The sequence below is a fragment of the Oryctolagus cuniculus genome, chromosome 13 (genome assembly GCF_964237555.1).
Source record: "Oryctolagus cuniculus chromosome 13, mOryCun1.1, whole genome shotgun sequence".
Lineage (NCBI taxonomy): Eukaryota > Metazoa > Chordata > Mammalia > Lagomorpha > Leporidae > Oryctolagus > Oryctolagus cuniculus.
The window spans coordinates 99,043,873-99,064,255 of NC_091444.1; the positions used below are offsets into that span (position 1 = coordinate 99,043,873).

The 20,383-nt window shown below is 40.5% G+C and overlaps 1 protein-coding gene across 2 annotated transcripts in view; it reads right to left on the minus strand.

Annotated features, from left to right (window-relative positions):
• The window catches only part of LOC100357083 (WW domain-containing adapter protein with coiled-coil), a 92,673-nt gene that overhangs the window by 14,022 nt on the left and 58,268 nt on the right, over window positions 1-20,383 (minus strand). For both annotated transcript variants that reach the window (XM_070056034.1, XM_051820939.2), the window contains exons 5-7: window positions 17,326-17,441; window positions 16,667-16,779; window positions 11,640-11,948 (exon numbers count right to left, since the gene is read on the minus strand). In XM_070056034.1, the coding sequence (XP_069912135.1) occupies window positions 11,640-11,948; window positions 16,667-16,779; window positions 17,326-17,441 (538 nt within the window). The remainder of the gene's footprint in view (window positions 1-11,639; window positions 11,949-16,666; window positions 16,780-17,325; window positions 17,442-20,383) is intronic.

Consider the following 20,383-nt stretch of genomic DNA (forward strand, 5'->3'; position numbering starts at 1 on the left):
GAACAGTTATTTTAACTGCATATTGAAACAGCTTCCATGATGATAAAGGAACAATTCTACGTGACTAGATTTAGATACTGAGTAAAATAAGGTAGAAAAAAATGTTATGACCATGGCAGCAACCTACCTATGTAAGACAATGGCCTTACTCTACAAGTCAGGACATACATCACAGCAGTCACCTCCCATACAGACTGAGGATGTCACGTACTAGAGCTCTGTATTAGCCGAGTTTCAGAACTACAAAGTTCCCTGCTGTAATATTACATGAGGCCATGATTTATCTGTTTGTGTCATTTAAAAATTATCAGCACTGGCCGGCGCCGCGGCTCACTAGGCTAATCCTCCGCCTAGCGGCGCCGGCACACCGGGTTCTAGTCCCGGTCGGGGCGCCGGATTCTGTCCCGGTTGTCCCTCTTCCAAGCCAGCCCTCTGCTGTGGCCAGGGAGTGCAGTGGAGGATGGCCCAGGTGCTTGGGCCCTGCACCCCATGGGAGACCAGGAAAAGCACCTGGCTCCTGGCTCCTGCCATCGGATCAGCGCGGTGCGCCGGCCGCAGCGCGCCGACCGCGGCGGCCATTGGAGGGTGAACCAACGGCAAAGGAAGACCTTTCTCTCTGTCTCTCTCTCACTGTCCACTCTGCCTGTCAAAAAAATTAAAAAAAAAAAAATAAAAATAAAAAAAATAAAAAATAAAATAAAAATTATCAGCACTAAAATGAACTCTTCTACTAGTAAAAAGCTTAGTATTTAGATATTAAAAAACATAAAACACGCATGGAAAATCATGAATATTTGGAAGTTTCTATTTCAAACTCGTTATTTATGGAGACTGGATGCAACAACAACCAAAGCCCTAACAGTGCTTCTGAAACATCTGACAAGCTGGTAATGTAAATTCTAAATGCTCTAAAGATTCCTGCGGTGGCTGAAGAACACAATAAGCAAGACAAGTTCTGTCAGATAAAATCAATTTAAGGTGGACTCAACTTTTTATTTAAGTCGTTAAAAGATTTTTAAAACTATAAGGAAGGTTTTTATAGCTTCAAAAAGCTTAATTACATCCAAAGTATTAGTAGTCATAATATTTTTAAAAATTTCTATAAATCAATACTATTCAATAGGAAAGCATTTTTAAAACAAGACAAAAAGATTTTAGCAAAAACTTGAATGGCTAAGAAATGCAAAAAAAGAAAAAAAAAGATGCTCAACTTCATTAATGAACACAAAAACATAAAACAGAGGAAGATATTCATTTATATCACCACAGTAGCAAAAATGTAAAGCCTAACAATGCCAACTGTTGGCAAGAAGCAAAGCAAGGCTTACTTCACGTTTCTAATGGAGAAGACCCACATCAGAGAGCCACTTGGCATTTCTAGAAAAGCTGTCCATAAACACCCTTTCAGGATCCACTCTCTGTGCTTAGGTGTACACCCTCAGAAGAACTCAGAGATGTAAGGCAGGTTGTAAGAAAGAGCACCACACCTGCTTTATTTCAGCACAACACCGGAAGCACATGGATGCCCAGACAAGACAAAGAGCACAAAATGCCATCTTCCTGCCACGAAATTGTCAACACAGCGGGGCTCTAATGCAAGAACACAGACCCTCAGGCAGCAACACACACTCCACACTCTGACAAGGCTGGTCTGAAGACCAAAGAAGGACACTTGTCAAAGCATTTTTTGTAGACAGTTAAGATAGCACATACAACATATGACCTTTAGACTTGTTATGAAGTCATGCAGGTTTCAGGAGTATCACAGTTGAGCAGTAACTTTAAATCTTCATTTTCAACTCTCAGAACTAAACATTCACCATCCTTCACATTCCTGGACAGGCGCCAAATTACTAGCAAGCTTACGGAAAAGGGGCTCCCCATCAGTCTTTGTACAACACTATTACAATGGTCATCAGAATTAGGGACAGCAGCTCTCTACAAATGACACATCTCAGAGCTGCTTTCCATGCATTTCAAAGACTGGTGCTACCCATGCTCCACTGGGTAGGGCTAAGACGCTTTTCTCTTCTAAGGCATGCATCTTAAAAAAGCCTGGTCCTAGATCCAGCAGACTTTGTGCTTGGCTTTTGCTGGTCTGGACTGATAGACAAATATCAATAAACCCGAATGAAATGATAAAACATGTATGTTGTATCAGCACATTTCTCCATATCATATCCCTTCAAGGTTCTTCCACACACAGCTTACGGACATATTGATTAACGTGCACAACGAAGTTCAGTTCTGTGTTTTTACTTACTGCACGAACAGTTAAATTAGTACTTACAGCCCTCTGAAACTATCCTCACTCTGTCACCTCACAGATTTTCTTCTTTTTAACAGAGAAAAGAAGGTAGAAGGAGATGCAAGGTGTTTTCAATTTTGCCTGAGTGCTGTCCAATCTTTTCACAGACTTACAAAGCTACACAGGACCATCCAGCCCCTGGCCCACAAAATTAAATCCATAGCAGGCCAATTTTTAAGTTGATAATTCTGTATGACCTGTGCATGATGCTAGAAATATCCAAATGGCCCTCAGTAGGTAAAAGGGTCCCTATCCCTTAAAAATTTTTCAGTTGGCCCCTCATGTCAAGCAAAGGAAACACTACAAATCAGAAAGCCATATGCATCACTTCAAAGGAACAAAAGTAACAAAAACTTAAAAACACCCCTAATTTCCAATTACAACAGGGTTATTTATCCTGACGACTGACTTTTTCAATTTTGTGAGAAATTACAAATGAGAAAATCAGTGAGGAAATCAGAGGCGTCTTCTTCAGACGTGGGCGACCACTGGGGAAAGGACATCTCTGGAAGTCGTAGTTCTCTGCTAAAAGGTTTGGTTTTACATGTAAGTTCTCAATAAACAGGAACAGGATCACCTCAGAAGGTTAAGGCCCTTGCCTCTATCTGATGAACCTAGGGACCCATGAAAAGTTCAACATGAGACTCTGAAGAAACAGAGTAAACCTCCAAAAAAAATTGTAAAAGACGGCACAAGGCAAGGTGGAGTACAGAGTGGAGTAAGAACGAAACCAGAGAGAGCTGAGACTGTCAGACAGGGTCTCGGAATGCCACGCTCCCCATCTGTCACAGCCTCCAGGCCTCCCACACGACACACCACATAAACACCCCTTCAGAGAGCTGCAGGTTATTCAAAGTTTGTTCTATCAGATGCTTCAAAGTACACATGTACCTGAATGTAACACAAATGTAGCAATGCGAGTCCAAGTTTCATACTGAAGGTGCTGGTTGGGTAGCACTCCCCTGTGCCCAGAGAGCCCTCAGATCCACCACACTGCCCAGCACCTTTTTACGGTGTAACAACAGTAATGTTCCCTCCCTTCTACTTCACCATAGCTCCTGCAGGAACGGAATCTTGCTTTATTTGCCTCGGTCAGCCCTACTGCAAGAATTGGAACTGGCACCAGAATGACACCAACATAGATTCGTTGACTGGACGCCTGGTTCTGCTACACAGGCATGGGCACCTATCTATGCATGCTCCATTTCTTAATCTCTTTTGAAGACATTTTAAACTTACTTTTCCAATTGACATCTCTATGACTTTAGGCCTCTAACCAATTCTGCAACACACACAACTGTGTCATCCACTGTATATCCTGTTTGAATAGGTAAAACTGCTTTCCCTCCTTTTATGCTTGTAATTATGAACTGATGTGTATTTCCAATTACTACCAGAAGGGGGAGGAAACTGCAAAAGTACTTGTTACTACAGCATATTAAAGACTGAACCTAGAATAGCATCGCAACTATTCTAAGGATCCTTTTAAAATACCCCAAAGACCATAAACCAAAGTTTCTTTGTGAGCTATTTTTCTTTGTGATACACAATACAATCTAAAAAGATATTGATAAAAACAGCACTTTTATCATTAACTTCCTAGGGTTCTGACGGTGTGTAACACTGAGCAGGACACTAAAGCTCAGTCTGCTTTCTACCCTCGGCAGTGGTGCTCCACAGGAGACGTGGAACACGTTTTGAAGGAAAGCAAACGATGCAGTAAGTGTAGCAGAGAAAACAAGGCAGCCAGGCCCAGTCTCTGCTCCTGCTCCGTGGCTTCCTATGATTTGCATTTCAAGTTATTTACATACACATAGTGAGTATCTTTAGGCATGTATCCTTTCAGAACCTTTTCCATGTATTTATGAATGTACATAAATTTGCTTTACAACAAAGACATTAACTTTCACAACTCATCTCATTAAGCTGAAAAAAATATTCGCACTATACAGACAAAACATTAGTGCATTTTTAAACCTTTGACAGATTTTGAAAAACGGACCTCCACATGAACATTACCACCTTGCATGTTCCCACCAACTGTTTCCCCACATCCAAACAGTAACTGTCACTAACCATGAGGCAAAACAGCAGCTCACGTTTTAACCTTAGTTTTCATTATGTATTGGCAATCTTTTTTTAATTTTTTATTTTTTGACAGGCAGAGTGGACAGTGAGAGAGAGAGACAGAGAGAAAGGTCTTCCTTTGTCGTTGGTTCACCCTCCAATGGTCGCCGCAGCCGGCACACCGCACTGATCTGATGGCAGGAGCCAGGTACTTATCCTGGTCTCCCATGGGGTGCAGGGCCCAAGGACTTGGGCCATCCTCCACTGCACTCCCGGGCCACAGCAGAGAGCTGGCCTGGAAGAGGGGCAACCGGGACAGAATCCGGCGCCCTGACCGGGACTAGAACCCGGTGTGCCGGCGCCGCAAGGCGGACGATTAGCCTACTGAGCCGCGGCGCCGGCCTGTATTGGCAATCTTATCCTTGCAATGCTTTTACGCTGGTACAACGTACCAGACAAAATGTTCCACTCTAAGTGTACAATGCAGGGACGTTAAGTACATGTCAGTCTTGTGCACTGACCTGACCACCATGCATCTCCAGAACCTGTCCATCTTCCCAAACACTGCCCACTACGTGGTTAACGCCTCACTCACACTCCCGCCAGCTCCTGTACCCACTATTCTGTCTCTACAGGAATTTACCCACTCGAGGCGCGGCATCTACATGCAATCATGCCCATATTTATCCTTGTGTTGCTGCCTTGTTCCTCAAGGCTCATCCATGCTGTGGCATGGTATCAGAGCTCCATTTCTTTTACGGTGGCTAAGGCTGCACATACAAGTATCACACTGTTCATCTTCTCATATCCAATGGTGATGGACGCTGGGATTGTTTCTATCTAGTATCTGTTGTCAATAATTGCTACCAACAGTGGTGTCTCTGCCTTTATCCAGGAGCGAAACTGCTGGATGCCACAGGTAATCCTCTCTTAATTCTTTGAGAAACTGCCAAACTGTGTTCCACAGGGGCTCTATCATAAGCAATGCACGGGGTTCCAATTTCTCTACATCCTAAAACAAACAAATTGCTCTTTATTTCTACTTTAAAAAAACCACAACTACTCATACTAATGGGCATGACAGGCACGGAATTGTGGTTCTGATTTGCATTTCCCTGGTGATTAACGATGCTGACCATCTTCTCATGTGTCCACTGGCCACTAGAATATGTTCTCTGGAGAAGTATCACTTAGGTAAAGTCTGCCCACATTTGAACTGGGTTTTCTGTTGTTACTGTTAGACTCCTTTATATATTCTAGATATTAACCCTGTATCACATTTATGATTTATAAATATTTTCTCACTCTAGGGTTGCCTCTTCTTGACTGTATTCCTTGATACACAGAGGTTAATACTGGTGAACTCAAATTTATTTTTCCTTTAGTTGCCTATGCTTTTGGTGTCATATTCAAGAAATCACTGATAAAAAGTAACATCACGAAGATAAGCCTCCTATAGTTTTTTCGATTTTCTTTGACCCAATGTTATGTATAAATTCTTAACGTATCTTATCAAAATACTATAAATATTTTCTCCCAAAAGTTGTCTGTCAGTTTACTGTACCTCTGTTATAAAGAAATCTTAGATGTCTTACCTGGTCAAATTTATCAACTTTTTAAAAAGCAAATACATTTTAGGTCTTAAGAAGGTCTTCCTGGGGCCAGCTCTGTGGCACAGGGGTAAAGCCGCTGCCTGCTGTGCTGGCATCCCAATTAGGTGCCAGTTCAAGTCCAGACTACTCCATTTCTGACCCAGCTCTCTGCTATGGCCTAGGACAGCAGCAGCAGATGGCCCCTAGTGCTTGGGCCCCTGCACCCACATGGGAGACCTGGAGGAAGCTCCAGGCTCCTGGCTTCACATCAGCCAGCTCCAGTCAGTGTGGCCAACTGGGGAGTGAACCAGAAGACTTTTCTCTCTCTTTCAAGTAAATAAATCATCTATTTAAAAAACAAAAGGTTTTCTTTAATTAGCATCAAACAATACCCAATGTTTTCTACAGTTAGTGTCATAGTTGTTTCTCATGCGTGCCTGTTCAAAATGCCACCTCTAAGAAGTTGATCAAATACTATTTAGTTTAACTTATCAAGATTAAATTCCTCCACAAATATATACTCAGTTATTTAACAAATATTGGAGTAATTTTATGGCCAGTCTAATTGTTCATGATACTCAGTATTCCTAAAAGTCATTTTAAAGCAAAGCATCTGAGGACTGAAGGGAATCCACTACAGCCAATTAATGAACTTCTATGGCTAATAACTTCACACATAATGAAGACTTCAGTTCATTCAAATTTCATGTAGTTGCCATGTACCATAAACACACATGAGAACTTTATTCTAGGTGACTCACACATCAAATTACTGCATGACACAAGATCTCCAGCCCGCCATGAGGAAGTGAGCCATGTGTTTAGACAGGCTAAGCCTCTGAGACCTAAACCTCAGGTCACTGAACAGGTCTGCTTCGGTGGCTATTTTGTTTCACTTTCAAACTTATGTATGCCACTAAATCCTAACTCTAAAACACTAAATGAGAAAACTGCCTTTTTTTTTTTTTATGTTCATTAAATTCTTCTAGGGGCAGGCATTTGGCACAGCAGTTAAGACACTATCTGGGACAACTTCAGCCCACACTGGAGTGCTAGGTTTGAGTCCTGGCTCTAAGCTCCAGTCCAGCTTCCTGCTTATGTGCACCCTGGGAGGTAGCAGGTGATGGCTCAAGTAGTTGGGTTCCTGCCACTCACATGAGAGAACTGGATGGAGTTCTGGGCGCCTAGTTTTGACCTGGTACAGTTCCGGCTATTGTAGGCTTTTCAAATAAATCAAACATGTTTTTAAAAAATGTATAATTCTGACACTTATTTGGCCATAGCAAGAAACAAGGACCCACACATCCCCTGCTTACTGTCATTTCACAAATCCAGAAGGGTCGAGAGTTAAGCCAGTTAGAAGGGTCATGAAGGCAGCTGATAAAAATCAGTTTTATGCTCTGTAAGGTAACAACTTCTCTATTACTTTGGTATATGGTTGCCAAACAAAGTGATCTCTCTTACCCCTAGATGCTCAAATGTTAACCCTCACAAACAGGCCTCAATGGGGACAACCCTGAACCCTTCTTTTTACCCTAACACCAGCATTGTTCTCTACATTAAGCTGATGTTAAGTGCCCAGCTGAGATGTTTTAGATACACAACACATATATATTCATTCTTTTTTCTCCAAATACACCTTTTAAAAAGATTTATTTATTAATTTGAAAGAGTTACACATGGAGAGGAGAGGAGAGCAGAGGGGAGGGGAGGGGAGAGAGACTGACTTCCATCTGCTGGTTCACTCTCCAACTGGCTGCAAGAGCTTGAGCCAAAGTGGGTGCAGGAGCCCAAGGACTTGGACCATCTTCCACTGCTTTCCCAGGCTATAGCAGAGAGCTGGATCAGAATGGAGCAGCTGGGACTTGAACCGGTGCCCATATGGGGTGCCGGCACTGCAGGTGGCAGCTTTAACCGCAACACCACAGTGCCGGCCCCCCAAATCCATTTTTAAAACCATGACCTATGCAGGAGCTTCCCCAATCCTCCTCAATACATCCATTACTACTCAGATATTTATCCATCCACAACAAACAGATGCCACTTATTATCAGTCAAGTACTAGGGACAGAGCTATGGCTAAGACAGATTCTGCTCTTGTGTTATTTAGTAAAACATAATTATCAATAAATAAAACATTATTTAATAAAACATGCTACCACTAGATACAGCTTAACTACACTTAAAGCGAAGTGACCAATCTGATCTGAATCATCACCCTTTAACATGAATTATTTGTGGGGGAAAACCCCTGTGAAGATGAGAAGTCAGGGCTGGTGCTGTGGCACAGCAGGTAAAGCTACTGCCTGCGATGCTAGCAACCCAAATGGGCACCAGTTCGTGTCCCGGCTGCTCCATTTCTGATTCAGTTCCCTGCTGACGGGAAAAGCAGAAGATGGTCCAAGTGCCTGGGCCCCTGCCCCCATGTGGGAGACCAGGAGTTCTTAGCTCCAGCCATTGCAGCCATCTGGGGAGTGAATCATCAGATGGAAGCTCGCTCTCTGTAACTCTTTCAAATAAACAAATCTTAAAAAAAAAAAAAAAAAAAAAAAAAAAAAAAAAAAAAAAACCACACACACACAAACAGGCCGGCGCTGTGGCTCATTAGGCTAATCCTCCACCTAGCGGCGCCGGCACACCGGGTTCTAGTCCTGGTCAGGGTGCTGGATTCTGTCCCGGCTGCCCCTCTTCCAGGCCAGCTCTCTGCTATACCCCGGGAGTGCAGCGGAGGATGGCCCAAGTGCTTGGGCCCTGCAACCGCATGGGAGACCAGGAGAAGCACCTGGCTCCTGGCTTCGGATCAGCGTGGTGCACAGGTCCCAGTGGCCATTGGAGGGTGAACCAATGGTAAAGGAAGACCTTTCTCTCTCTCTCACTGTCCACTCTGCCTGTCCAAAAACAAAAACAAAAACAAAAAACCAGAAAACAGGAAGCTCAACATGAGTAACATGGATATCTTCACTGAGGAAAACAAATTTTAGTGTAATGAACATTGCATAAATTTAGAGTAACTAGAACAATCTGAAAGTATCGAAACTGTGAAGACATCTTCTTGAAGGAAGTAAAATCGTCTGATTTACACACAAGGAAAGTACTTGGAAAGACTATACAATTTCCCCTATAAAACAGGCAACTCCAAGTTTATAAAATTTCTTCCTCTAAGTTTAAAAAATTACCATACATAAAATTCTGTATATAGTATCTGTGATTAGCAAATACACTTTGTACAATTTACACTTGAGTCACCTCCAATTTGTTCGCAATTTTAAATTACCGAAGTCTTAACTGATAATTTGTTATCTTTCATTACATATGGTTTTGGGGAAAGAACATGGATTTTGGAGAAGCCACCTGAAATACTCTAACATGTGTTTGAACTGTTCAGGCCTCTCATTTCTACGGTAAGAGACAGTCTCTTCCCTTCTAGTGTTGTTTCAAGGAACACATTAAGTATATGTAAAATAATTAGCACCAACTCTGGTTCACAGTCATTTTTAACTAAGGTTGTCGGAAATGCTGACTCAAGCATGGGGGATGAGGGGAGAGAAGGTGAGCACAGTACAAAATGCAGTAAAACACAATGTCGAACCTAAACATAACTGTCAAAAAACTAAAATAGTGTGATAAGCACTAAAATAGACAAAGGGCCAAGTGCTTGGGAAACGGACTGGGAGAGGTTAACTGACAGTTAAGAACCTGAAGGATGTGAGATTTGGACTTTCAAGAAAGAATACTGAGTTCAGCAGGACAGGAACAGACATGTCCTTCCATCTAGCGAACACAAGGAACGTGAATGAACATTACCACGTCCAGAAACACACACGCCTGCAACAGAGCAATTGTAGGGAATGTGGAGTGGAATGACTGGAGATCAAACTAGGGAGACACATGGCTTACTTAGGAGTCTAGACTTTATCCTCTGCGTAATGGCAAACCAGTACAAGCCTTTAAGCAAGAAAGCAACAGAGTCCAATCTCACTTTAGGATGGTGGTGCTGCAGTGAGTGGCTGGACCGGGCAGGAAGGACAGAGAGATCATCAGAAGCCTGCTTCAAGAGAGATGACCTGAGTCTAACAATGGCAGTAGCAGTAACAACAGAAAGAGTACACACAAATGAAATACAGCAAAGAGCGCAAAGATTGTCAAAAGGTGGCAGAATGTGCCTGGCCTTGAGAATACCAGAGAACAAGTTGACGGTTAATTCTGTCAGTTACTGAGAATCTAATACATTGTGGGAAAGGGAGAAATTTGGGACACTCTGTATCCGAGGAAATTTAACAAATACAGCATGCAGAAGGGAATAAAACCAAAGATAATGATAAAAAGAGGGAGGACACGTTAAGCAAGACAAAGTATGGTGCTGCCGTTTAAGGAGAAGAGACTAGAACAAGGAGCCTGCAGGACAGTACTATCACAGAAGCCCAGGGGAGCTGTGAAGTGTTAGGTGAACAAATGGGAACCTGAATAAAGACTTCAGAAGGTCTCAAGGTTTTTAACTTTGTGTTTTTTTTTTAAATAAAGTAAGTTTTTCTGTGATCAGATAAACAAAATTATAGGAACTGAAAAAATCAAACCATCCTTTGGAAAAAATACATTAACTGTTGGAGGAATTCAGATTTCATCAAGAATTTTCTCTGCATATGGATTTGTGCAACAGGGTAAATCTGATGAGAACCTATCAATTTTGGTACAAAGAACCTATCAATTTTGGTACAAAGGACTTTAACATTTGAAACAAGCATTAATCTGTTTAACTGTATACTGTATAGTAAAAATATTAGTTTAGTACTCTGAAACACACTGTAGTACAAAGGAAAATCAAATAGCACACACAAGAGAAAACCAGAGGCAAAAGTAAAGCAGCTATGTGAATCCTTCATCAACAGTCCAAAACAACTTGTCAAGCAATTAACTGCACTTAAAAACTCAAACTCTTCATCTCCTAAACTCACGGGACATTTCAAAAATTCCTCAACACTTACTAATGGTCTGCCAACTGGTCTAACCATGAAAATTTGTCTTTTAACTTCCTTATTTAAAAAAATATATATATATGGTGAGGTAAAAGTCAGAGTCAATGGTTCATGCAAATATAGTTCTTATCACACTGCTTCCACCTCCCAAGTAGTTGTTGTCACACTTCTTTTTTGAATATGCTATGGTTATTAACACAGAGTTGGCTAAACATAATTTGTATTGCAATGTTTCACTTCAGACTTAAAATCAAATTCAGACATTAGTTAACTTGAGACTCATGACTCAGTTTTCTAACTCACAAAATGAAACCAATGAGTTCATGTTGTACAAAAACAAGTTTTGTCTCTGTTCATATTAAATTTTAATTACGAGAATCAATTTCTAGACTATCAAGACAACTACCACAAGAGTATTTTACATAAATACAAAGGGACAGTTATTGGACTTTGACAAGTTACTTAAACCACTTTTGTTATAAATTAAGCACTTGATGTCAGTGTCAAAGGAAAAAACGGTTCTGAGGCCTGATAATAAATTACAAGAAAAGGCAAAGTACTGCTAACTCTAGACCTAAATTTATGCAGTAACAGTCTAGAAAACTTAAAAAAACTTATCGATAAGAGTCTTAAGCCAAAGGAAATAATGTACTACAGCAGAAACTAGTTCACGCGCAGCATCTAGCAGTAACGGCATACCTTTTCTTTCTGTTTTCTGTGCAGGGACAGAAGATGTGGGTGTAGGCAGTTTTGACAAAGTAGATGCTCCATTAGCATCAAATGATTTCTTTGGCTGGTGATCAGACTGCAGCGTAAATGGACTAGAAGGAAGAGCGCCTGGGGCAGCAGCTGGATGAACCACTGGCTTGATGGGGTGCTGTACTGGCGCAGAACTACTGTGAGTGTCTGCTCTTGGCAGTCTGTAGTCTCTGTCATTGTGTCTGCTTGTCTGAGACAGAATATTCTGTGGGAGCAAACTACTGGCATCACTGGAATGCTTGTCTTCCACTTTAGTTCACAGTTCGAAAAAGATGTTGGAATGACAGAAGGGGGAAGAAAAAAGATTACGTTAGAATCCTGTTTTTAACATCAGCTGATTCAGCAACATTCTTGTTCTTATGTATCTTTCAATAAAACTGCAAGTCCAGTTAGTTTCTGCAGTTTTACCACGGGTATAGAAATATCCAAATAGTAAAAGAAGAGTTTTTACTCAACTATAAATATCTATGCTCAAATTTCCAGTGGGCTATTCATTCCTTAGGATTCTTCAGAACCACACTGTTGTTCAAACAAAACATTAAAAAGAAAATCAGTATTTAGAGTTACAACATTTCACTCAACTTTTTAATGTTATAAAACAGAAAAAGTATTTTTCTGTAACATATGGACCATAAATTCAAATTAAATTATCCACAGTGGTTCAACTGCAAAGAAATATCAGCTTTATTAGCCTGATTCCTCTAAATACTATGGTACTAAACAGCGGCTCTAAAGTAGTTTATGCCGGAATGGAAATGGCCTCATGTAAGATGACTGAGCACACCATCTAGTATGTAAACCAATTCAGCTTTCTTAATACTAACAAACCCAGAGTAACAAAATCATGTTACTTTCAGATAATGCTATCTGAAAATAGAAATCCTACAAACTGGTATCACCGATTACATTAAAACAGATCCTCTCTCAATCTAAAACCAAAAGAAATTTTAAATTCAGAAATAGGCTCTATCCATAAATTGATGGGAAGCACTGTTTCCACAAAACAACATGACAAAAGGAAAATCTGGACAGTCACATTCACTAAGTTTATATTTACCAAAAAAGTCTCTACCCTGAACTCCAAAATGCCAATCAGTAACTGGACTTAAAGTAACCAAGGAAACACTAACATTCCAGTATATGATGCTCCACCACTCCCATTCACTACTGCTTTTTCCAATTCAAAGACAATATAGCAAAGAAAGCCACACACTCAAACTGCAAGTCAATTTTAAATCTGTCAGTACACAACCACTGTGTCATAACACAATAAAAGCCATTGGGATAGTCAAAAAATGCCAATCACATCAAAACCCAAGGTCTTTTGACATTGACAATATATAAAATTAGTAGACTCAGGTATCCCAGCCTGTAACGCCATTGCATCGTAAACTATCAACCTCCATGGACATAAAATACTCAGTTTTATTCCAGAGTTTTTATTACAATAGAAACCTTCTGTTTGAATAGGAATAATATCACCCTCAGTCCTACCACTTTACTACCTAGAACTTTTCATTTTCTTGACTAAGAAAATTACATTTCCAGTTCATATGCTATAGTCAAATGTATTAAATATACTCAAGATGAACATTAAAAATCATACTTGTACTATTTCTAAGTGTTAAAAAGCAGTGGGGGGGTATTACAGGATCCAAGGAAGCCACTGCCACACAGCCTGCTATCACAACTCTAAACAGAAGGCAGTGAGGTAGCTAATCGTGTGTAAACAGCCCCCTGGGAATACGCTGCTAGCACCTAGCGAGTACACGCAGGGTGTTGGGTTCAACAACGTACACTAAGACAGCTTCCCACAACCAAGACCGCCAGACTTAAAAATGCCACCAATGCTAAGAGAAACCCCAACAAGGTTTCTCGAAACACACAGCTTTCACTCTAACAAGCCACAGTTTAGAGATGGAAACATTCTACTCATAAGCTTTTCAATGTCAAGTTGTACTAACATATCCTTCAAAACTTAATGTATCTTCCCAAGCCTTCCCCCTCTTAGCCATCACACTTCTGTGGGTAGTCACCAACAGGTTTTCAGCCTCACCCCATGGATTGGACATACAGGAAAACCGCCAACATTTTTTGATAGGCAAACTCAAACACTTAAATGGCTTACTGACCATTACTACCACAGCAACTACAGCTCACTTGATCACTAAAAAGGAAAAAGCAATGATACAAAGTGAAGTCCCTTCTCAACCATTTTTAAATGCCAAGGAAAAAGGTGTTAGAGCAGAATTTCATTTCAACATGGCCACAGACCCACTAAACCCTCATTTGCTTAGGAATCAGCTGAAGTGAGCAGGAAAGAACCACAATTTCATTTATAGCAGAAAAGGATGAAAACTACCCACATGTCCACGGATAAAGAAGGTACATCAAAACAATGCAATACTGGGCAGACAAGAGAGCAAATATGCAATTACAAACGCACATAAAAACACAGCCCTGAAATATTACTGGGGAAAAAAACAGCTCAAAGGCAGTAATATACAATCCCATTTTTGGTATAAAAGATAACATACATAATTTCAACACAAATTTATATGCACAAACAAAAAAGGGATAATTCCCAAAATGTTACTATGTCTTAGGGTTTAAAAAAAAAAAAAAACCTTACCTGTCCTCTAATTTTTTTTAAATAAAAATGCCTTCCTTTGCAATCATGAAGAAGGGGCTGGTGTTGTGGCACAGCAGGTTAAACCACTGCCTGTGACACCAGCATCTCAGATCAGAGAGCCAACTCAAATCCTGGCTCCTCCACTTCCCATTCAGCTCTCTCCTAACGCACCTGGGAAAGCAGTGGTATACAAATGCTTGGGCCCCTGCCACCCTCATGAGACCTGGATGAAGCTCCTGGCTTTGGCCTGGCCCAGACACTGCAGCTATTTGGGAATGAATCGGTGGATGGAAGATCTCTCTCTCTCTCTTGCTATAACTCTGCCTTTCAAATCTTTTTTAAAAGGTCATAAAGAAAAAAGCAATAAAACTACTGAGTCTAAGGAACAGATGCATACAGATAAACAATTTAAAAACATAAAAATAGTTATTTTAACTTTCTGTCAGATCTTGCTAATTTCTCCCTTCATTTATTACACCCAAAGGGAAAGAGGTTATTTTCAAAAAAAGATATCAGGCTCTGCTCTTTCTCCTCTTTGGGATCCTCACCCACTAAATAAAGAAGCTTGGCCCAATCCAGTACTGCACAACTTCAGGATCTAGCCAGCAGGACAAGACACCTGCTGTGCCAACACATCTTTACTTACTTAAAAAAAGGGGGGGGGGTGTTTTTCATCTCAATAATCCTCTATGTGTGTACCCCCTCAGTTAGATCAGAATGCCCGGAAGCTGGGTGCTACTCATTTACTTCAAAAGGAAAGCCTCCTGTGCAGATCCCGATGATCCTGTGCAGAGTGATGAAGACTTCAGTGCGTGGGCCTCTGTCACTCAGTGTGGGAGAGCTGACTCAGAGTGCCTAGCCCCAGGCTTCGGCAATGCCCAGTGCAGGTTGAGGACATTCAGGGAGAAACCAGCAGGTGGAAGCATTCTCTGTCTCTCAAACAAGAGGGTGTGAGGAGGTGTGCTGTCTTGCTTTTGTTTGCCAAAAGTCAATTACTTAATATGAAACCCAAGTCTTCTGTCACAAAATAGTGTTCTTTAATTTCCAGTTACTTTAAATCAATGTTTTCTAAAAACTGAGTATAATTTCATTAATAAATTTAAAATTTTAATGTTCCTAGGAGAACATTTTAAACAGTCATCCAGAACTATGTTTTATCTTAAGTAATTTTCCCCCAAACAATCAGCATTCCTTCCTAAAATCAAAACACACCCCTAGTTTTTGTTAAGTTACAGAAGCAGGATTCAAATGCTCAAGTCTAACAATTTCCAGAACCCATTGTTTTTAAATTCTTTTCAAACCCAAAGCTCAGTAAAGAACCCAAGAATTCTACATGAAATTTAAATTTCATTCTGGGCAGAAGACAACACTGGGAATAGAGTATCTTCAAGTGAAACTTCAAATTTAGAAAACAAATCAAAAAACAAATGTAAAATGTTTGCTAAAAATCATTCTATTTGCATTAAATTTGCTTTCAAAAGAACAGTAGGACATGCCTGCAATTTGGTTTATAGACGAGTGCCTTAGAACAAAGGGCTCTATAAAAGTTTTTTAGGAAGCATTTTTATTACTGTTGTATAAGCTCCACACAGAGATGTCAGACAGACCTACGATCAGGGAGAAATGCACATATTTTCCACTTACAAAGGGGTTACACCCTGACAAACCTGTTAAGTTGAAAAGATCATTAAATTGAAAATGCATTTAATGACACCCAACCTACCAAAAATCACAGCTTTGCCTAGCCCACCTCAAGCATGCTCATAACACTTAAAAGTGCCCTATGGCCTACAGCAGGGGGCAGGGAGGGGACAGAAGAGCACCATCTAGCACAAAGCCTATTTTATAATAAAGCACTGTCTCATGTAATTTATTGAACTGTACTGAAAGTGAAACAAAAATGATTGTATGGGTATACATTTAGGCCACTGTAAGTAAAAAATCCTGAGTTAAACTATCTACATCCAAACAGACAAGTTTCTCATTGATAACAGTCATTATGTCACTATGCCTGTACCCATGATTCAATTACTGGATTGAAATCCACTCGGTTTTGTATCTGGATAGAAAAGCCAATCCCAAACATAAGATTTTATCAGCTACCATCCTGATCACATTGTAGCCACTATGGGTGGTGAGATAGACACACATGTCCTATTCCACTGTGTACCCTTCACTTCTCAAGACACAAGCTGGGGGAGGCTGGGTAGGAAAGACTAAGCAGAGTGCTGGTTCTATTTACTTTAATTAATGCATAGCAATGCACAGATTTGTGATGTATGAATGACAGGAATAATCCAACATTACAGTGGTTAGAGACAAAATTAATACTTACTTCCACTGGCAAACCCACTAGTGGCTGTCGCCTGCATCACCTCTCTTCTGTAATCTCTATCTTTCGGGAAGCTATTAACTGCCATCTTGTTTGCTTCTTTTTGTCTCTGTTCTCTAAAAATAGAAAATAGATAAGCCCATAAAAATCACATCAAGGACATGGGTACCCATAACAGCTCCTGCCAAATATTCAAACAGTATATACAAAATCAAAGAACTGAATATGGTCTATAATTTTTCTGGTATGGAGGTAAGCACACAGAACACTAATGTTTCTTCATGATGGCAAAAGTATACCAATTATTTAACCCACAGACAACTTCACAGTATTAATTCTACATATGTAAAAGACATGAGCATGACTATCCCATAAGATCTACAAACCTGTATTATAAATTACAACAGAAATGCACAAATGGAGATTAACAATGTAAGCATTTTATTAAATATACTAACTGCTCATAAGAACCTTATGGGCAGCTGTTCTACATTTTAAGACAAATTATAGAAAACAGAGTAAACAGGTCAACAACTGCAATTAAAAGAGGGAGTGATGATGTCTCGATAAAGAACCTAAAATTCAAATGCATAACACCATAAAATATTAACTTGTAGAATCAAGAATGGTAAATATAGCTCAACTAGATTAAAAGCAAATACCTTTCAAGCCACTCTTTTGGTTTTTCCCATTGTGAAACTTCTGTTCGACAGTTGTAGTAGTATTTTTTCCCAGAAGAGCTAATATGCTCAGACCAGTCATCTGCAGAATCATAAGGCTTAAAAATAATTTTAAACATGAGAAAATTTTATTACTTAATAACCTGATAGCATCAATGATTTCCAAAGCATATACATGGAAACAAAAGCATACATATGAGACCAAAGCGCCTTACTGTGTACTGCTAATTATCTGAGTACATATAACAGTAGACTGGAAATCTTCATAAATCACAGAAAACCTTAAAAAAATCAAAAAAGGAAAAACACTGAAGCCCTCAATCACCATGGCTGAAATACGACAGCATGGTGACGAGGAGAAGAAATCATTGCCAAGTGACTAATAAAGCATGAGACCCTCAGTTCTAACTGCAGCACGCTAGTGGTCACACACAGTACAACAGAGAACAGTCTGCCTGTAGGTACTGCAACACAGTGGAAAAGGGAACCAACATTTAAAAAATATAGACAAAAAGTCAGCTGAAAGTTCTCTGTAAAATCCATGAGATGAGTCAAGCATTAACTAAGACCCCCTGGTCTCATGTAATCATGACCAGCAGTATCCTTCATTTTCCCACAACCAGAGCTGGTCTTCCGGATATTCTCACTTGTAGTCTCTTGCAGGTATCTTAGAGGAAATGTAACAATCACAATGACGGTAGAAAAATCTGAGAAGTCTAAGCTAAGTGTCTGCACTGAGCACAGGAAATGCAGTAAAATGTCAAGTATTCTTCTAGTTGACAGCCTTAACTATTTTTTTTAAAAGATTTATTTGAAAGGCAGAGTTACAGAGAGGCAGAGGCAGAGAGAGGGAGGAGACAGAGGTCTTCCATTCTCTGGTTCTCTTCCCAGATGGCCACAATGGCTGGAGCTGCACCAATCTGAATGCAGAAGCCAGGAGCTTCTTCCTGGGTGCCCATGCAGGTGCAGGGGCCCAAGGACTTGGGCCATCTTCTACTGCTTTCCCAGGCCATAGCAGAGAGCTGGATCAGAACCGGCACCCATATGGGATGCCGGCACTACAGGTGGTGACTTTACTCGCTATGTGACAGCACCGGCCCCAACCTTAACTATTTTTTCCAAGAGGTATGAGATTAAAATGAATAATGTTATATTATGGTAGCCTAACCTTCTGGGTCTGCCAAAGTGTATAATGACACAGTTTTATTTATTTTGAAATTTTTACTTGTTTGAGAGGCATAGAAACTGAAAGAGACAGATTTGGTCCATCTGCTGGTTCACTTCTCAAATGCCTGCATGAGCTCTGCCCAGGGACAAAGCTGTGAGCCAGGAACTTAATCCGGGTCTCCCACATGGGCGGCAGGATCTCACCAACTTGAGCTATCACTGTTGCTTCCCAGGTCTGTATCTGCATGAAAAAGTCAGGAGCCAGAGGCAGGTGTTAAACCCTTGGACTTTGTACATGGGATGCAGCAATGTGGCTGCCAAGCTACACGCCCGCTCAGTGGCACAATTTTGAAGCTTGAGAAATCAACTTCTACTCAATGCCTTGCCCTACCCAGTTTAATATTACCAGTTAGGAAACATGCTGAGAGAACTTAATGAGTTGTGCATAGGTCAGAAAACTAATTAGTGGTATATAAAAGAATCAAAATTCTGATTTCTGAATGCCAATTATTTCCATTAAATAGACATCAATTCTGGAAATGCTTTAAAAATTTTGAGAACAGTTGGAGAAATGCTGCAGACTCTGCCATATGTTTATATTCTGCAGTTTACATCTCAAAATATGGAAAATATTGGACTTCAGCCCTGTGCTTCCAAGTCTCTGAAAGCAGTGGGGAGTTAATTTTCAATCATGAGCAGCTAGAAATAAGCTATGACCAATGTTAGCAGGCCAGTCACAGATGCCGAATTCATAAAGTTCTCCATCACTCACTTCTCCCTGTAGGTAAATTACACAAAATCACCCTCCTCTTATAGATGTTGTCAACAGATTTGCTCTGCTTGGTTACATGGGGTTCCCAGATAGGCCAAAGGGGTGGAAAGTGGGATCTGAAGCTAGCAGACAGAAGATATGGGTAGCAGAGGGGAGACCAGCGTGATCTAGAGCAGCGCTCTGCAAACTGCCCAAGCGCAGCCCTGCACCTTTCCGAGGGGAGATAGAGTTAGCACCACAACACACACACACACACACACACACACACACACACAAGCACGCGCTCGTGCCTCTCTCACCAGGAATCTCCTTAAGATTCTGCTGCAACCTCCTGACAGTTACTAACTGACAGACCAGAGCCTGCAGAACCCTGGACTGTGACACTATGTGGATTTGCCCATCAAATCTTAAGTCAGCACGTGCTAATGTCTTAAAGCATGTTCCAAGGTATAGCATTACAGCCAAATACCAGTAACTTCTGCCTATCTTCTCCCAACTTCCGTCCTCAAGGAGTTAGGAAAGAAAATCAAGTAATGGAATAATTTTTAAGATACTAATGTGCAACAGATGTCAATTTTTTTTTACTAAAGGAATCAAATTGAAAATCAAACACAAGGACTATAGCCATTTCAAGTATTCTAAATTAGGCTTGAGATGATTGCCAGCACAGGTGCTAAGTAAGTTCAAAGTGTTATCTAAGAATCCTTAGGGAACTTGGAGGTCCGTTCACAGATCGAGACTGTTTTCACAGAAGACCAAGATGACTTTGTCTTCTTCATGTACCACAAGCATACAGGGAGTTTACTAAGAGCTGTCCACGACATCTGTTTTCACAAAAGATTGGATACAGAAGCAGATAGGAAATTCTAAATGTCATCTACTAAGTCAGACACTAAAGAGAAGCTTGGTGTCTTTTTGTTCGAAAATTTGTTCATACAGATACCCCATATCAATGTCTAACAGTTTTATGATTGCCATTTTAAGTAAATGATTTTAATCTCTTAAATTTATGGTTTTAAAGATTTTACTCTGATGGGACACAGAGCATGCGCCAAGCAGCTGGTTCATTCCACAAAGGCCTGCAGCAGATGGGAACTCCAC